General features: G+C 49.3%; 1 protein-coding gene across 2 annotated transcripts in view; it reads left to right on the plus strand.

Moving 5' to 3' along the window:
- The first annotated feature begins 8,591 nt into the window (after positions 1 to 8,591).
- The window catches only part of LOC106826809 (proton-coupled amino acid transporter 2), a 28,034-nt gene continuing 23,822 nt past the window's right edge, over positions 8,592 to 12,803 (plus strand). Inside the window, exons 1-3 of one of the 2 annotated variants that reach the window (XM_070517181.1) lie at positions 8,592 to 8,732; positions 9,238 to 9,445; positions 12,501 to 12,591. In XM_070517181.1, coding sequence (XP_070373282.1) covers positions 9,282 to 9,445; positions 12,501 to 12,591 — 255 coding nt within the window. In that variant the 5' untranslated portion in view covers positions 8,592 to 8,732; positions 9,238 to 9,281. Of the gene's footprint in view, positions 8,733 to 9,131; positions 9,446 to 12,500; positions 12,592 to 12,803 lie in introns of those variants that run through there. The other variant, XM_014834311.3, reaches the window with a different exon arrangement.

A 12,803-nucleotide genomic window follows, 5' to 3' on the forward strand; every position in this document is an offset into this window, starting at 1 on the left:
AGTTGAAAACTGCAAAAAACATCCACATGGATGTTTATAGCAGCTGTATTTATAATTGCCGAAACTTGGAAGTAAAACGTCCTTTCATAGGTGTATGGATAAAAAAACTGGTACATTCAGACATGCAATGTTGTTCAGCACTAAAAAGAAATGGGCTATCAAGCCATGAAAAGACATGGAGGAACCTTAAATGAAAATAATGAGGGAAAGAAGCCACTGTGAAAAGGCTACATACTGTATGATTTCAATTACATGACATTCTGGAAAAGACAAAATTATGGAGACAGTAGAAAGATCAGTGGTTGCAGGGGTGAGGGGCGGGAGGGCTAGGCACAGCACAGAGGACTTTTAAGACAGAGAAACTATTCTGTGTGACAACACAATGGTGGCTATACATCATTCTACATTCGTCCAAACCCATAGAACGGACAACACCGAGAGTAAACCCTAATGTGAACTATGGATTTGGGGTAATGATGACGTGCAGTGTAGGTTCATGGATTGTAACCCACGTGCCACTCTGGTGGAGGATGTTGATAGTGGGGGAGGCTGAGGCTGTGAGTGTTTAGGTTCAGGGGATATACGAGAATTCTCTCTTTTCTGCTCAATTTTACTACAAACCTAAAACTGCTCTGAAAAATAAAGCCTATTAATAATTAAAAAATTTTTTTAAAGATAGTGTCAGGTTTTTGTAGTCAATCCCTAAACTGGGAACCGTATTTTGGGTTTTCTTCCTGGCTGTATCCCAAACACAGTGTGTCTCTGTCTGCTCACTTCCTTTCTCTGAGCCTCAGTTTCACAATCTGTGGAATGAAGAGACTAGTCTGTGCCTGCAAGTACTACAAGTCCGTGATATCTGAGTTACAAAGGAAGGAAGGAGAGAGAGAGGAGGAGGAGGGAGGGAGTGAGAGGTGGAGGGGGAGAAAGTAGGGGAAAGGGACAAAACAATCACAAAATCATCAAGTGGTAGATAAGGAACTAAGGGAGAAGTCAGAGTGAGCCAGAGCCATCAGCACTATCCTCAGGGTAGATATGGAAGGAAAATGGGTTGGCGCAGGAGCCACATGTGGGTCTTTAGTCCCGACTGCATGAGAATGCTCTGAAGCCCAAGGGAAAGCACTACATGAGGAGACTGAGCACACAGCCACACGCTAGGGACTCTAGCCAGACAGGGAAGAGAAATGCCTGTGTGCAAACACTACCGCCTGAAGGTCAGCAGTTTGCTTCTGAAGTCAGACAGATCTGGGATTGATGATCAGCTATGTAAGGGTGATAGGGTGACCAACAGCCCCAGACGTCCATGTCCAACTCTCCAGAATCTGTGTGTTACTTTATATGGCACTTCGCAGATGGGGATCAATTAAGAATCTTGAGATGAGGAGATTATCCTGGAGTATCCAGGTGGGCCCAAACTGTAACACAAGTGTCCGTATAGGAGGGAGGCAGAGGGAGATTTGACTACTGACAAAAGAGAAGAAAACCATGGGATGGAGACATTCAGAGACAGAAGCCACTACATGAAGATGAAGGAAGAGGCCAGGTGCCAAGGAATGCAGCTCCAGAAACTGGAGAAGACAAGGAAATAGATTCTCCCCTGCAGCCTCGAGCCTCTGGAGGACACGAGGCCCTGTCAACACCTTGACGTTAGCCCACTGAAGGCGATTTTAGGCTTCTGGCATCCAGAACTGTAAGAGGATAGATCTGTGAGGTTTTAAGCCACTGAGTTTGTGGCAATTTCTTACAGCAGCCAAAAGAAACCAACATAGGCAACAGCGAAGACTTTACCTCTCCGAGCCTTAGTCCTCATGTACAAATGGGAACAATAACACCTTCATTCATCATGCTTATGATTCATTCAAAATATTTTTTGAGAGCCTACCATGGACCAGGCTTAAGCAATGGGGACACAAAGATGACCAAGTCCTTCCCACTTCCATGGAGCGTCTATCCCAGTGAGGGAGGACAAACAGGAAGGGGAAACAAGTACGTAAGCAAGATCATTACACGTGGTGAGAAGCAACGCGAGGGAAAACAGCCGGGCAGCGACTGAGAGTAACGAGGCAGGCAGAGGAGACTTGCCTCAGATCAGGTCATCAGGGAGGTCCTTGGAGGCAAAGTATCACTGTCATTTCTTAAGAGAAAGAATATTTCAACTTCCCAAAGCTGGAAGGACGTAAGCTCAGGAGAAAGGACCATGTTCGCAATGCTAAGAGCGCTCACTCCTCCCTTCCCAGCAGGTTGCTGAGCCTCACCTTGGGGTTTCCCATCCGTGAAATGCTGCTGAGGGTCTCCCCTCTCGAGGCAGGAGTGAGGAGTAAGTGAGAACAGGGGCAAGTTCAGTGCCTGGGTCACAGTCGGGGCCCCACAGAGGGAAACTACTTTTATTCTCTCATTTTATCACTAGGGGGACCTGAAAGGTCATCTCGTTGAGCTGCACTCTCTCTCCAGTCGGGGAACTGAGGCCCAGGAGGGGAGGGGACACAGTGAGTTAACAGTGGTGCCATGGCAGACCGAGACTGTAACCCAGCTCAGGTGTCTTGGTTTCCAAGCCCCGTCATGCTTACCACTTCTCAGGTGCCTTGAAATGCAGGGCCAATGGGAATATTCCCTCACTCAGCCAATATTGACCAAGTGCCCACCATGTGCCAAGTGCTATGGCAGGAACTGGGGAGAACGTGATGAGCAAACAAAACGAGTGCCTGTATCTTAGCTAGAGCTGCATAACAGAAGACCACAGGCCGGGGCTGAGGAGGGGGTGGTGGTGGGCAGCTCAAACACCGACATTTGTTTTCTCACAGTTCTGGAGACTGGAAGTCCCAGATCAAGTTCTGGCAGCATCAGTTCCTGGTGAGAGCTCTTCCTGGCTTCTGGATGGCATGTGTGTCTCCTGTGTGTTCTCCTGGTGTCCTCACATGGCCTTCCTTGGTGGATGTGCTGCAAAGAGAGCTTGCTGGCTTGCTGCTGTTTCTTCTCATAAGGATACTAATCCTACTGTCACCTACAGGTTACATTGAGGAACTCAAGGGTGGGTTTGGATATTTTAACTGTTTTTCCAAGTTGTTCTTTTTCCTTTTGTTATGTTAAGGAGATACAGTCAACAAGCACCCTGAACCAGACCAAGCCTCACCATAGGATCTACACCTATGACCTTTGCTTTATTTTGAATGCTAAGATCTCTCCAAGAGGGGCTTAGGCCTTATTACCATAACCTGCAGTGTATGTGGAAGCATGTTTCCCAGCTGAGCCTGTGCAAGCAAATACCCACCTCTCCCTTTTGAATCTTCATTCCCCATCCAAAATAAAAGTCCCTGCTTCCCTTTGTCTGGGGATGCCATGACTTTGGAAATGATGTCGCGTGGTCTCCTATTTGATACTTTACTTTGTGAGACAACTCCTTCTGGTGGAGCGTCTGATTTAACTCGCCAGGAGGGAATCCACTTCAGTTTTGGTGACACTATTGGATCAGGGACTCACCGTTATGAACTCATTTAACCTTAATTACAGTCACACGTCGCCTAACAATGGGGATACGTTCTGAGAAATGCATTGTTAGGTGATTTAGTCTTTGTGTGACCATCACAGAGTGCATTTACACAAACCTAGGTGGCACAGCCTACTACACATCTAGGCGATATGGGACTCATCTTACGGGACCACTGTCTTATAGGCGGCCTGTCATTAACTGACTGAAACGTCATTATTTGGCGCGTGACTGTACTTTCTTAGAGGCCCCATCTCCAAATACAGTCACACTAGGGGCTTAGGGCTTCAACATATGAATCTGAGGGGGACAGAAAAAATTCAGTCCGCGACAACCTGCCAGACTGCTCACAGTGTAATGCAGGAGGCAGACAATAAAGGAGAAACAAATCCCAAATTGTGGTAAATGCCTTGAGGGAAACGATGGGGGTGCAGTCATGGAGGGATGACGAGGATGGGAGAGAAGAGGCAATTTAGGTACATTTGTTAGGAAAGGACTTTGAGGAGGTGGCCACTGGAGCCAAGAACCAAAAAGAAGAGAAGGAGCCAGCCGTGGGAAAACTGGGGAGAAGGGCGGGGTAAGGAGTTGGCAGGTGCTCCAGGCAGAGCAGGGTAAGGGAGAAGGCCTCCTGGGCAGGACGTTTGAGCAGCTGAAAGTAGGCCAGGACAGCGAGTCCCATGATGAAGAGGACAGAACCTGAGGGGACTGCAGAGGCAGGTAGGGGGCTGTGCCGGGCTGGTAAAGAGTTTGGATGTTTTCCAAGTGTGCTGGGAAGTCACTGAGGAGGTTTAGAAAGATCTGAATGGAGAATGGACGTCAGAAGAGCAAGAGAGGAGGCAGGAAGACCAGTGAGGACGTGATTGCTGACCAAGTGAGGGATGATGGGGCCTTGGGCTGCTGAGGTGGATGTGGAGAGAAGCATGCGTGCGTGTGTGTGTGTGTGAGAGAGATAAAGACAGAGACAGACAGAAGCAGAGAGAGAGAAAGGCCCAGTCAATGACATCTTGAGGAGTTTTCATGCAAATATTATATTAGGTCTAATCTCTAGAGGTCCACTGGACTTACCATGGCATTTATAAAATTAAAAACTATCCCTCAGAACCCCTAAGTGGCCTGATGATGTATTCTTGTATGTGAGTATGGGCTCTGACACATTTCTGGGTTTCTGAACTTGCTGAGGGGGGATGAGTGGGGCAGGGAGAGAAGGTGAGTGGCTTCACCTGGTGAACAGGAATGCGGACACAATGGGGCCTCTCTCACCTGTCATGGGCGTCAACTCTGCTCCTACTGTCCAATGTGAGTCACTCAGTTAGGTTTGTTTTCAGCAGAAGATAATGATGCTGATATCGTAACAAGAGCTACCATCTATTGAGCACTTCCTATGTGCCAGGTACTTAACACACAGTGTGTTACTTAATGTTCACAGCAGTTCTTCATCCTCGCCACCTCCACGCTTGTCCAAGCCAGCATCTTCTCTCACTTGGAAGACAGCAAGAGCTTCCTACCAAGTTTCCTTGCCTAAAATCTACATCCTCATGGTAGCCAGCGATGATGCCACCGCCTTGCCTAAAAACTCCCCCTGCTCCAAACTGCCCTGAGAATGCAGTCTAGACTCTCACCACGGCTCACGAGCTCTTGTTATGATATCAGCATCATTATCTTCTGCTGAAAACAAACCTAACTGAGTGACTCACATTGGACAGTAGGAGCAGAGTTGACACCCATGACAGGTGAGAGAGGCCCCATTGTGTCCTCATTCCTGTTCACCAGGTGAAGCCACTTGCTGAAGCCACTGACCTTCTCTCGAGGCCCAGCGTGCTCTGACCCCGCCACTCGTCCAGCCTCACCTTGTGCACCCCTTTCCCTGGAGCACCACACTCAGCCACAATGACCTTTTTGTTCTCCACTAAACTCTGCCCTTTGCTCCATGGATATCTGATTTGCTGCTCCCTGTGCCTGCACTGTTTGTCCTGTGGTCTTCTGTTATGCAGCTCTAGCTAAGACACAGGCACTCGTTTTGTTTGCTCATCACGTTTTCCCCAGTTCCTGCCATAGCACTTGGCACATGGTGGGCACTTGGTCAATATTGGCTAAGTGAAGGAATCTTCCCATTGGCCCTGCATTTTAAGGCACCTGGAAGTGGTAAGAGTGACGGGGCTTGGAAACCAAGACACCTGAGCTGGGTTACAGTCTCGGTCCGCCATGGCACCACTGTTAACTCACTGTGTCCCTCCCCTCCTGGGCCTCGGAGGGGACTGGAGAGAGAGTGCAGCTCAACGAGATGACCTTTCAGGTCCCCCTAGTGATAAAATGAGGGAATAAATGTAGTTTCCCTCTGTGGGGTCCCGACTGTGACCCAGGCACTGTACATGCCCCTGTTCTCACTTACTCCTCACTCCTGCCTCGAGAGGGGAGACCCTCAGCAGCGTTTCACGGATGGGAAACCCCAAGGTGAGGCTCAGCAACCTGCTGGGAAGGGAGGAGTGAGCGCTCTTAGCATTGCGAACATGGTCCTTTCTCCTGAGCTTACGTCCTTCCAGCTTTTTGAAGTCGAAATATTCTTTCTTTTAAGAAATGATAGTGATACTTTTAAGATCCTTCCAGAGAAAAACGAGAATTTGGCCATCTACGCCAGTCCCTAAAATTCATTTGGAAATTTGGTTGATACATGAAATCCCAGTCTTAAACCACAGAAACTATGTGCTGGAAGGGTTTTTTTTTTTTTCACTATAATTATTTGGAGTTTCTAATATGCATTTAGCAGAGTAGGTGAACACAAGGGTAACTACACTGTTGCTTCAGAGGCACGTTCCAAGAGGCCTGGATTCAAATCCAAGCCCTGCCTCTAGCACTGAGTCGCCTGAGGCAAGTGAAGTAACTTCTCTGAGCCTGGGTTTCCCCATCTGTAAAATAAGAGTAATAATAGTGCCTACCTTACATAGCACACTTAGCCTAGAGCTAGGCACACAGAATAGATCAATGCATGGGAGTTATTATTATTCTTATCTAGGCAGGGGGAAGAGCCACGGTAACTAGCCACAGGCTATATGGAGGCACGTGGGGAACAAGGGCCGGGTGACGAATTCCATCTGGGTAGGGGTTTCATTGTTGCTTCTGGAGTCTCCAGCTTCCAGCCCACAGGAGTACTTGTGTTCACTTCCACCAGATTGCACAACCTCAGGCAAAGCATTTCCCAGCTCTCTGCCTCGGTTCTCTAAACCATCAAACAGGGGGCCGTTCCTGCCACCCCATAGAACATCAAACCCGGGCCAGTATCAGAACCACCTGGGGAACCTGGTGAAAATACAAAGGCCCAGAGTCTCCCTACTGCAGTGAGTCTGGGTCTCTGTGTGCTCTATTATCTCCCCAAATGATTCTGACACAAACCTTTCAAAACCACCGTGAAAGAATGAAAGAAACAAGGCCCTCTGTTTACCATGAAGGGTCATAAAAGATTATCATTATTTAAGCCCATTCAAAGCCGTCTATGGAGATACCAAGTGCATAGGCTGTCCTCACACGAGTTGCATATACCCCAACCCAAGGGAAGCTGGGCCTGCATCTCAGCCTCCAGTGGAGATGACAAGCACAGGCCCTGGGGTCCTCAGTCCTCTGGAAGTTCTCTACCATCTAGTACCCATTTCACAAGGCGGGAAGAGAGGAGCAGTACACTTCCCAGGGTCACAAGAGCTTCATGGCAGAGCCACAGTGGAACCCAGAGCTACAGACGCCTGGGCCAGTGTTCAAAGGGCTTATTTTGGAGGCTCCCATAGTGGAAGAAGCCCTCTGGCCTGCTGAAAGGGGGTGCAACAAGCTGCAAGTCTGCTGGCACTGCCCAGCGAGTTTCCTTTGAGCTGATGATGCCTGGGAAGGGCACCACACAAATTCCGATAGTCTGAGGCCCCTTTCCCGAAGATCTGAAGATTAAGTCATGGTTCTTCTCACACCCTGGAGAGGAAAGCCAGAACTAGCCTCGTGTCTAAACATCTCAAGCTCTAGGGGCTTCCCAGTGGTGTAGTGGTTAAGTTTGCATCTTCTGCTTTGGTGGCCTGGGGTTCACGGGTTCGGATCCCAGGCACAGATCTACACACTGTTCATCAAGCGATGCTGTGGCAGCATCCCCCATACAAAATAGAGGAAGATTGTCAACAGATGTTAGCGAAGGGCCATTCTTCCTCATAAAAAAAAAAATTAAACATCTCAAGTTCCTTGACAATCTTATTTACTGCTCTTGTTGCTGGAGTGAAAACAAAGATCTGTCAGTGGGATGGGATCTGAGATTAGAATCGAATTATGGAATCTCAGTGCTGTGAGTGAGCAGGCCAGAGGATGCCGCTGTCAGGCCCCATGGACCAGCAACACTGCCACGTCATGGTGCCAGACAAGTGAACAGAGGACATTTCTCAAACCACAGTGAGTGTTGCAGTTGATTCAGGACAAGAAACTCGAAGGGTGGGACCAGGATTCAAACCAAGTATTCAGTGTGGTGGTCAAAGCCACAGGCTTCAGAGATAGAAGGATCTGGCTAGGGTAGAGTTTGGGCTCTGACATCGGGCAAGCTTTTCTTTACCTCTCTGAGCCTCAGCTTCCAAATCAGTTAAAACAAAATAACGATGCTAAAGCCCCCAGGCTTTGTGGAGCCTGAAGCTTATACCACCGGGGAGGGGATGGGGAGTAGCAGTAAGGGGTGGAGAGGGCCTCGCTAAGAAAAAAGAATACAAAATTACAAATTCAAAATTGCACACAGGACCTGGGAAGGGATCCATGTAAGGGAGGGGCCCCGACAAATCTGTCTCAGATGCTACCAGTTAGCGGTGAAATCATTTAAGCAAAGCTCGCGGCACATGAGGAGATGGCACGGGGAGTGGTATGGCTTGAGCAAAAGGCTATAATTTTGAGAGAGGAGGAAATTTTGGCCCGTCCATCTGTCAGAGATAATGACAGAGAATGGAACACTAGAGAAACCCCCAAGGCCGCCTTTAGCTGCGGAGTTCTATCCTGAAGGTCCTGGCGCCAGCATCCTGTCCCATGAAATGCGGCTGGGAGTTGCACAAGCTCCGCCTCTCCCCTCTTTCCAAAAGAATCCCCACTGCTCTCGCCCTGGAGCCTCACAAAAGCGAAGAAGCAGTTAGAGCTGAGTGATTGCTCCTTGTTTTTCCAATTTAAGAAAAGGGAGCTCTCCAAAGGACGCCTTACAGCAGATGTGCAGCCAGTGGGAGATGGAGCCCCCGCCCCTGCGACGCATAAGGAGGTGGGGGTGTGTAGGTATTCTCCTGGAGGTGACAATAGGGTATTGGTTAAAAAGTCTGGCAAGCTGGGCTCCAGTCCTTACTCTGGACCTTACACTTTCTAGGTATGTGACCCAGGCAGGTTCCTTTAGTTCAGAGCCTGATTTATTATTTAATTATAGGATGAAATGAGAAAATATAGGTAAAGCATTTAGAAGAATGTCTATCCCTTAGTGAAGTGCTTAATAAGTATTAGTTATTAAAAATGATCAGCATTGTAGTCGCTGTTGCCATTTCTGTTGTTAGGTAAGGGTGGGTGACTCCCTTCCCAAATCCCTCCCCCCCTCTCTCCTCCCCCGCCCCCTCCTCCGGCGGCGCTCCTCTTCCACAGGGCTTCTTTAGGCGGGAGGAGCATCCTCTGGGGAGGTGGGCGGGGCCTCATTCCAGCTTGGGCAGAGCCTGCTAAGGCACACGCTGCTGAGACGGGGTTTGCACCTGACTAGACACCTTCCTGCTTGCCTCCTTCAGCTCAGACCTCCTCATCACAGGAGGCCTCTCTTTCCGAAGCAGTCATGCCCGTGACAAAGAGTGCGCAGGGTCCCCAGGGAGCTGTTGACCTCAAACTGGACCTCAGGTGCCCTCCCGAAAATGCCAAGAAGCTGCAGAACAAGGACTCTAGTTTCTTGAATGGAAACCCTTCTGAGTCACCAGACTCGGAGAAGACCAAGGGCATAACGTGAGTGCTCTTTTCTGCCATCCCTACCTCCTCCTTGCAGCCTGGAAACTTACATTGGCAAAAAACCCAGGGGGGTGGGGGTGGGGTCTGACCCCCAACCCATTGTGCAGCTGGGGAGACCAAAGTTGCAAAAATTGTAGTCAGAGGCTGGGTCAAGATGCAAACTTAAAGGGGCAGGAGTGGAGACTGTCAGAAAGCCCTTAGGGATGTAGTGATCCAGCTCCCACCATGTACAGGTGGGCAAACTAAGGCCCAGTTACCCCAGGCCACACACTGGGTCATTGGCAGAGTGGGGGCTAGAATCCAGTGCTGGTCCTAAAGTCAGTTTTTCTCCTGGCGAATCCTGACAATGTTGGGGAAAGGGGCAGAGTCCCAACTTCTTGCAGGAGAAGGTGAGACCTGAGCAGGAAAGCAGTGTCCTCACTGACAGCAAGCATTGCCTCCTCCCTGCCTTCTGGAGATCCCCCGGCCTCTGCTTCCACTGAGAATTGCAGGGATGGCATCAAAAGCACAGTATGTGGAAGAGTCTAGTTTCTGCCACCTCCCAGGGGTATGTGTGTGGGGGGGATAACTCACTAGGTTTTCAAACCATGAGAAGAAGGGATCTGCAGAAGGAGTTCAGGCAGAGAAGCCAAGCTACAGGGCTCCAGCTCCCTTCACCTCCACCACTCAAGCTGAGTACCTAGTTCACTTAAGAAGAGTGGGTGGGGTGGCATGGTGGTGAGAGTTCTGCTGCTTTAAGGAAAATGTTTTGACACCATTGGTATACTGGAAAGAACACCTGCCATTCAAGTTGTGATTCTGCTCCTTCCCTTCTCTAAGCCTCACTTTCCCCGTATGCAAAGCAGGGATAAATTGGTGGCAGTGTGAATTTAAGGAGATTGCCTGGAAATTAAATCTGTTGGGGGGGGGGTGTTGTGGGGGGTGCAGCAAGGCCGGAGAAGTTACTATAAGGGGCAGGTAACCCCACTCTCTGTTGCCACCCTGCAGGACAATTTAGAGATGGACACAATGTCTGGCACTACAACATGGTTCAGTTGCCCCAGGGCTAGTCCTGGGGTTGCTAAGAACTGGTGACCCTGAGGGTGAGCTTTCTAGGCCTTGAGGCCATCCACTGCCGAGAAGGAGTATTTCTCAATCAGAAGCCTTGGGGGAACCAACTAGCTCTTGTGCCCTGAACTGACACGTGGTTTCGTGGCAGTCTCAGCTACTTGAGAATCAAAGAGATGAAGCAAGTGAGAACCAGAGGGCCCCTCGTGGCTTGGAGCAAAGGAAAGCATGGTATCTATGGGGTCAGCTCACCTGGCTTCGAATTCCCACTTAGCTGCTTACCAGCTTGAGCAAGTGATGGAACTTCTCTATCCCCTAGTTTCTCCTCTGTGAAATGACAGTTCACTCCGCCTAGGATGGCTGCAAAGGTGATTTGCACATAAAGCTCCCAACCACAGTGCCTGTAAGCTGCTGTGAATACAATGATGGTCCAAGGTCACGAAAGAAATGAGGGCTAGAACCCAGGTCTCCTGCCTCCCCACTCAGTGCTTTGCATAACTCACAGCACTGTTTTTAAGTTGGCTGAGTGGCCCAAAGTTAAATTCTGATTTCCTAAGTCCTTTACTTAGAAATTTCCAAAGTGACCCGTTGACCCTTTTCTAGTTGCAAAACAAGCCCACCATTGGAGGGCTGTAGGGCGCAGTGCTCTGTCAGCGATGCTGACACCCACAGGGAGAAGAAAGGCACGCGGAGACTCTCCACCCCCTTCTCCCCTAATTGTTCTCTTTAACCCTTAACCAATCAAGGGGCAGATCCTCAGGAAGCCAGAAGATTTAGGGCTTTCACATAAAGAGATGGGTGTTTGCGGCGGTTCTTTCAAAATGTCATTCCTCCCAACATTTACAGACGCTCAGCAAAATGGACACATTGCCCAAGATGACATAGCTAGTTAAGCAGTGGCCTTGAGATTTAATCCCTGGTTTTCCCAACCTCAGAGGCCAGGCTCCTTCCAGAATACCTCCACTGCTCTTCAAAAAAGTCTCCTTCCTGGAAGGTTCTCATGAGGAATTCCCAAGGCTTCTAAACTCTGGATGTAAACCCAATACACACCTTGCTTTAACCTGGCCAGGTACAAAGAGATGTAGAGATAGCTGCGGTTTGTAATTCACCAACAGAGAAGGTATATCCCTGGAATTTTACCCCTGAGGGTATCCTGTGGACTCCCTTCACATCTGTCTTGAAGGAAGAGTCTGAGTTTTTGTTTCTGTTGTGGGTGGGAGGAGACATGCCATTCCCCAGCTTGATATTTTGGCCCGAGGAGAAAACAAAATTCCTCTGGAGCCCAATCCCCAAGGAACCCTGTCCCAACAGACCCCATCTGGGGACCCAAGTCATCTGCTATTTATTCAGAAGTCACAGTGATTTCTCTTTGCCCTTATCCCTTTTCTCTGAGTTCAGTCCTGTCTCTGCTGCTACTCTTATGAACTTGGGCTATTTACTGCCTCCTCTCTGAACCTCAGTGTCCTTGGTTATGAAATGGGGTTGTCCCTTTATTCATCTGTCAGGGCCTATTTCCGGGAGGCAGTCCAGTAGAAGTAGGGCAAAGAACAGGGACTCTGAAGCCATCCTGGGTTCAGATCCTGGATCCCCAGTATATCTTTGCACAAGTCATTAAAATAAATCTCTATGCCTCAGTTTCCTCAACTGCAAAATGAAAGCAATAACCTACTTCCTACTCTTGAAAAGAGGACTAAATGAAAAAAATGCATGTAAAGTACTTAGTGTAGTGTCTGTTAAACAGTAAGCGTTATAGTGGCACGCATTGAGTATTTGCTAAAACCAGGACAGTTCTGGGCAAACCCGGATGCTTGGGGGAGACCCAGAGGTGCCAGGCAAGTGATCTTACCAGCTTCACTCAGCTGCTGACCAGCTAAGTGGGGACTGTGAGATGGCCAGGAGCCCTCCTCTCCAGCTGAACTCAGGTGTCGGCTTGCTGTGAGGGAATGCCATGGGATTGCCTCACCTCCGCACACCCACATGCTCACGTCGTTTTCCTCTGCTTTAGAGAGTTCCAGACCTTGGTTCACCTGCTGAAAAGCAACATAGGCACAGGGATCCTGGGCCTCCCCCTGGCTGTGAGGAACGCAGGCATCCTGGTAAGAGGGGCTACCGCAGGTGGGGCCACTATGGCTGGGTGGTAGCAGGGAGACGGGAGGAGAGGCTGTAAGGGTTTATAGTGGCTTGCAATGCCTTTCTGGGAGGCAGCTTGATCTGGACTTGGAGTCTAGACGCCTAGCCTGGGTTGAGTTCTGACTCTGCTACAGACTTAGAGTGGCCTCCACAAGCCATGTGTCCACTCACTGGGCAT

The sequence above is a fragment of the Equus asinus genome, chromosome 9, assembly GCF_041296235.1.
Source record: "Equus asinus isolate D_3611 breed Donkey chromosome 9, EquAss-T2T_v2, whole genome shotgun sequence".
In the NCBI taxonomy this organism is placed as follows: Eukaryota; Metazoa; Chordata; class Mammalia; order Perissodactyla; family Equidae; genus Equus; species Equus asinus.